The sequence below is a fragment of the Molothrus ater genome, chromosome 6 (genome assembly GCF_012460135.2).
Source record: "Molothrus ater isolate BHLD 08-10-18 breed brown headed cowbird chromosome 6, BPBGC_Mater_1.1, whole genome shotgun sequence".
Lineage (NCBI taxonomy): Eukaryota > Metazoa > Chordata > Aves > Passeriformes > Icteridae > Molothrus > Molothrus ater.
The window spans coordinates 38,676,049-38,682,048 of record NC_050483.2 but is presented as its reverse complement, the minus strand read 5'-3'; the positions used below and the strand labels follow the sequence as shown (position 1 = coordinate 38,682,048).

The 6,000-nt window shown below is 55.1% G+C and overlaps 1 protein-coding gene across 1 annotated transcript; it reads left to right on the top strand.

Moving 5' to 3' along the window:
* Window positions 1-2,096: 2,096 nt before the first annotated feature.
* On the top strand, window positions 2,097-5,858 carry FOXA1 (forkhead box A1). The gene is made up of 2 exons (XM_036384607.1): window positions 2,097-2,168; window positions 4,596-5,858. Exons 1-2 carry the CDS (start codon window positions 2,097-2,099, stop codon window positions 5,856-5,858), a joined length of 1,335 nt encoding a protein of 444 aa, XP_036240500.1.
* Window positions 5,859-6,000: the final 142 nt, after the last annotated feature.

Below are 6,000 nucleotides of genomic sequence, written 5' to 3'. Positions count from 1 at the left end.
CATTTGAGAAAGCAGGGGTTTAATCCGGTGCTTTTATATATTTTATTTCCTTCAAGACATATTTTCATTTGTTGTTCTCCTCTGCTGATTCCAGAGTTTTGTTTGTTTCGAGGATTTGACTTAATTCTGTTGCCAGATAAAAAATTTTTAATTTTTTTTTTTTTAAAAAGGAGAGAAAGAACAAAGAAAGGGGTAACAGAAAATGCATTTAGAGAACAAGTTAAAACATATTTGTTGTGGCAGAGATATGCTGTATCTCGTCATTTGAATCCTGTGCCTCTATAAGAAACTTTAAAATCCTGTTTGTGGGGGTGACATTTCCACAGATCACTCGAGAACAAATCACGGTGGAAGCAACTGTGGCCATGCTGAAGGATAAACACATCAAGCTGAAATTCATACCCAGGTGTGTATTATAGTTTGTGTGGTATGATGTGCAAGCCTTTTTCAAAATCCCAAGAAGCTTTATTTCCCACTGTTGGAAAAGTTGTTTGGGTTTGGGGGGGAAGGGTTATTAGCTGCTGGTTGATGATGTAGACTTTTTGTTTTGTTTTGTTTTGACTTTTTGGTTTTTGTTTTCTAGCATCAGGTGATAAAAGTTCTAGTAGCTAGGTGGAACGAACTCACAAGGGATAGGATAGAGAAACCTAAGAAAAGTCCTTGGTGTTGACATAGGCTCGAAGAGCCGGACAGGACAGAAAATGTTTGATCCCTCTGCAAAGACTGAGAGATTCCTTCCATAATAATAAAAAGCTTTTTCCAATGTCAGTTTGTTTTATCGGTGTTTTTTACCTTTTACCAGCCTGTGTAGAATCCTCCTGCCCTGTTCGTTGTGAGAAATCAGGTCAATAAGCAAGAAGTTGGAAATTAGATACTCGCTACCTATTATTGCTGCTCCTGGGCTTCTGGCATCAGAGAAAGCTTCCAAATGAGCCTTCTGGGCTGAAGGCTTTCCACAGTAAAGATATAAAATGGTTCTAGTGACTCACCTGATGTTTGCCAAGTGGAGGGTTATATCAGTGGATCCGCATTCAGGCCTCTGTCCGTATTTATTGGGAACCTGTAGTATTATATCTCAACACGGTGACTCGCATGGTTTCTGAACATAAGGCACCCGAAAAAGCAATATCATTTTCACCATCAACATAGGACGGCACCCCGTTTGAAGGGCTAGTTTAGCCCGGAGGAGGGGGGGGTTGTGGTGGAGGGAGGGTCTGGAGGGCTTTGGGGAGCGCGGAGCCGAGCTTCCTGCTCGCAGCCCAGAGCGCCCAACCCGATCCCTGCCCCGAGGGCGATGGGAACGTGGGGCGCCGCGGCAGGGCCTGGAGGGACCCTTCACAGCGGTAACCAGCTGTGAAGTGACAGGCGGGAGAGGGGGGAACCTGTGGACTTCAGGACTCGGGACTTTGAAGCACGTCCCGGCCATCAAGTTAAAGGAGCATCTACCGGCCTTTAGTAAATATTGCCTCTAATCTCAGGGGTTTAAGGCTGGATGGCCTTTTGCGTTCTCTTCAAATAGAAGGGGCTGCCCTTCCTTCATCTGCCTCATTTCATTTCCCCCTATCCCTCCTAGCATTTGTCCTGTCCACCTGAAAGGGTGGTCGTGCCCGTCCCCCGTCCCATCCCGTCCCGCCCCCCGCCCCCCTCTGTCCCCCTCTCCCACCTCTGTCTCTCCTTCTTTCCCCACAAGCTTAAACCAATTACGCAGCTTTGCAAATAAAGTGCCGCCCCGGGGGGAGTTGCAGGCGAGGGGGACTGCCTTGTTTGCAGGTGCATCTCCGGCTTTGTAGGTGCGAACGCCTTTGTGCGGCGGACAAATGGGGAGAGGAGGAGGAGGAGGTGGGTACTTCTGCGACGTAAGATCCACATCAGCTCAACTCCACTCACATCCCAGCCGCACTTCCTCACTTTCTCAACTGTCTCGCCCCACACCGCTCCCTGCCTCCTTTTTGGCTGGTTATAGAGCAGAATTCAGCACCCCCCGCCCCTCCTGAGAGCTGGCTTCCTGCTAGGTCGGGCTTTCGGGCTCTTTTCCTACTGCCCGTCGCTCGCTTGCAAAAAGGCTGGATGGTTACACCGGGCAGGTTGGCTCCATAATGTTAGGGACTGTGAAAATGGAAGGGCATGAAACCAGCGACTGGAACAGCTACTACGCCGACACTCAGGAGGTGAGTAAATCCCAGGGTCTGGCTTCTCTGCTGCCCCTGTGCAGGGGAGGGGAGGACCTGGGGGTGGCTAGGGGTCTGGAGGGGGCAGCAATCGGAGGAATCGGTTTGCAATCCAGATCCTGCCAACGCAAACGTACCTCCCCCTCCCTCCGGCGCCGAAACTGGCTTGGCTTCCCCAAGGAAAACATAGCTTCCAGGAGCCCTGGAGGCGTTTGGGGAAGACTCGGGGCGGCTGCGAGCCCTCCAGGAGGGCCGGGGGGCCGGGGGCAGCCCTTGATCTCATCTAAGAGGCGTAATCTTCTCTCGCGGCGGGCACAAAAGCACCCCGTAAACTCTTGGCTCGGGGCAGAGCACTCGCCGCGCCGCCGGCACCCGCCGCTTTCCCGTCAGATGGCAGGGGCCGAGGGAGACGGACGCCAGCGCGTCCTGGTCGGGGGCAGCGCCTTCTCCGAGCTTCTCGGCGGGACCTCCGGCCTCTCTACTCGCCAGCAGCGGGCCCTCACCTGTTAAGGCCGGGGGAAAGGAAAGCAGGGGGAAGACCAGCCGTTTGTCCGTACTTTGCGGACGGGCTGCCCAAGGCGTGCGCTGCTGCCGCGGGCCGGCTGGCGGCGCTGCCGAGAGCCGGGCCGGGACGGGGCCCGCACCCGGGCCCGCCGCCCCCCGCCCGAACCGGTCCGGACCACGGCGGGCGCTTCCGCCCCCCGCGCCCGTTTGACAGCGCCGTCCATAAGGTGGAGGAGAACCGGCCCAAGCGCCCGCAGCTGCGGCTGAGGAGAGGGCCGCGGCAGAGCCTGGAGCCTAACCTCGTTGCGCCTCGGCCCTGTGGGGCCTGGGGTCCGCGCTGTGCCGCTGAGGCTCTGCAACGGGGGTCCCGGAGAAGCCAGCGCCCGGCAGCACGGCCAGCCGCGCCGCGGATTCCCGCCCTGGAAGGAGCCGTTTTGAGGAAGTGCGGCAGCGAGGCAGGCACCTGGGTGTGCGCACCCGGGCATTGCATCAGCACACCCGGACACACGGCTCCGCAGTCCCCACGCCTTGTCCCGCACCCGAAGCTGGCACACGCGCCCATAGGGCCACGCGGACAGAGGCAGATACGTGTCACCCGGCTGGCATCTCCTTTAATAAAGGAAAGTCGGCTAAGGGCAAACAAGGGTCATCCTAATTATGTGCTGTTTCCAGACTCATTTTTCCTCGCTTATAAGCAATGTCCACAAACATAAAGTTAAGGGAACTTCGCTTTTACTATTTTTTTAAACTTCAGTCTTTCCTCACCTCTTGCCATTTAATTTGAATAACTGCAAGAATGCAACGTGGGAAACCCAGCCGTGCTCTACCATGTCAAATAATTAATGTGATCCTCTAAATCAAAAGTGCGTTTATAAGTTCCTGAAATTTGTGGGGATCAGAAATGAGTTTTAAATATTTAACCGTTGCTTAAACCTCCTTTACTTAGCCATATAAGCAGTAGTTCGAGTAAACTAGGGACGTCTTTCTCTCTCCTGTAAAATCAGATGCCACAGTGGAAAGCACAAATTCAACCTCTCCGGCTCTGCCTTTTTTAAGAGTTGTATTATATGTTAGGATGCTTCAATTTTTTCCACGTCGTGCAATTGTAGAAAATCTCAGAGGGGAGAAGTTCAGGGCTTTCATACTTTGGGAAAGTTTTGGTGTTCGATTGGTTGGTTGATTGATTTTTTTTTAACTTTAATTTAAAGACTGTTTTGATAGAAAATGTAGAGGAGGGGAAGCTTTCTACAGATAAAACAGGCCAACAAGACCTGCTTGGTTTGGGTGGCGGTTTTTAAAATTATTTTGCAACAAGACATTATTACATCTTGTATGTTTTTTAGAAAAGAAATTTAAATTATTGCGGGAAGGGAGACATGCGTGAGATTTTTCTCAGAAAATACAAGCAGTCTTTCTCCTTAGCGCAAACAGTGTATGCCCACCAATTTCAGTACTCTGATGAGTTTAAGTATTTAACTAGCGAGACAGGACACATAAACAACAAAAAACGGGAATGCACCGGAGAGAGCACGTCCTGCGGGGGCAGTCTGAGCCCGCAGCCCTGCTCCGCGAGGGCTTGGAGCGGCTCGGGGAAGGCGGTCGGTCCGTGCGCCCCGCTGATCCCGGCGCAGCCCGCGCAAGCTGCGACACGCCGGTAAACCGGCAGTGCGTCCGGAGAGAGCACCCCCGCTCCGTGTTTACTTATAAATGTATAGAGATATGAAATAGACTTTTCTTGGAAGCAGCTGCCTTTCCGTGCGGCTTCGGGGAAGCTTTTTCCCTGGTGTCGGGGAAGCGGCCGGCGTCCCGCAGCAAGCAGGACGCTCTCACGGCTGGCTGGGCCAGACGGGCGGATCCGGCCCCCACGGGGTCCTGCTGCACCTCTCTCCTCTCTAACTCCGTCTCTTTGTCTCGCTGCCCTAGGCCTATTCCTCGGTGCCCGTGAGCAACATGAACTCGGGGCTGGGCTCCATGAACACCATGAACACCTACATGACCATGAACACCATGACGACAAGCGGCAACATGACCTCCAGCTCCTTCAACATGTCCTACGCCAACACGGGGCTGGGGGCTGGGCTGAGTCCCGGCGCCGTGGCCGGCATGCCGGCAGGCTCGGCGGGGCCCGTGAACGGCATGCCGGCCGGCGTGGCCGCCATGGGCACGGCGCTGAGCCCCGGTGGCATCAACGCCATGTCTGCCCAGCCGGCCCCCATGAACGGGCTGAGCCCCTACGGCGGCATGAACCCCTGCATGAGCCCCATGGCCTACACCCAGTCCAACCTCGGCAGGACACGGGACGCTAAGTCCTTCAAGCGGACCTACCCCCACGCCAAGCCGCCCTACTCCTACATCTCCCTCATCACCATGGCCATCCAGCAGGCACCCAGCAAGATGCTGACGCTGAGTGAGATTTACCAGTGGATCATGGACCTTTTCCCCTACTACCGACAGAACCAGCAGCGCTGGCAGAACAGCATCCGCCACTCGCTCTCTTTCAATGACTGTTTCGTCAAGGTGGCCCGGTCCCCCGACAAGCCCGGCAAGGGCTCATATTGGACCCTGCACCCCGACTCCGGCAACATGTTTGAAAACGGCTGTTACCTCCGCCGGCAAAAGCGCTTCAAATGCGAGAAGCCGGCGAACAGTAAAGCCACTCAGGAGGGCAGGAAAGATCAGGCCGGGGCCTCTAATTCAAGCTCCAACTCCCCCCTGCACAGAGGCCACAACAAACCTGCGCAGCTGGATACGGCCACCTCTCTCTCCAGCTCCAACCCGTCCACCAGCCCTCAGTCTATGGACCACAGTGGATCAAGCACGGAGCTAAAGACCTCGGCCTCGGCCGCCTCCTCCACCATCAGCTCTGTGCCCACCTTGGCCTCCGTCCCACACCCCCCTCACTCATTAGCCCACGAACCCCAGCTCCACCTCAAGGGTGATCCCCACTACTCCTTCAACCACCCGTTTTCCATCAACAATCTCATGTCCTCCTCGGAGCAGCAACACAAGCTGGACTTCAAAGCCTACGAGCAGGCTCTGCAATATTCCTCTTACGGGGCCAGCATCCCCGGCGGGCTGCCCCTTGGCAGCGCCTCCATGGCTGGCCGGAGCAGCATCGAGCCCTCGGCCCTAGAGCCCTCCTACTACCAAGGTGTGTATTCCAGACCCGTGCTAAACACCTCCTAGCTGTGCAACCCCCGCCGCCGGGGCCGAGACCCCTCCTCCCCTTCCTGGCTTCTCTCCCCGCTTTCCCTGAGACAGACCAAGGTGTTTCCGCACGCTGCGTGCAAAGGACTGTTACTTTTTAATTGTCTCGCAATGCGTTGTC

What these genes read in the sequence shown, in the direction of transcription:
- FOXA1 (XM_036384607.1), top strand. Translation starts at nt 2,097, where the DNA reads ATGTTAGGGACTGTGAAAATGGAAGGGCATGAAACCAGCGACTGGAAC. An exon ending in ACTACGCCGACACTCAGGAG is followed by an intron (nt 2,169 to 4,595) that starts GTGAGTAAATCC and finishes TCGCTGCCCTAG; the next exon opens with GCCTATTCCTCGGTGCCCGT.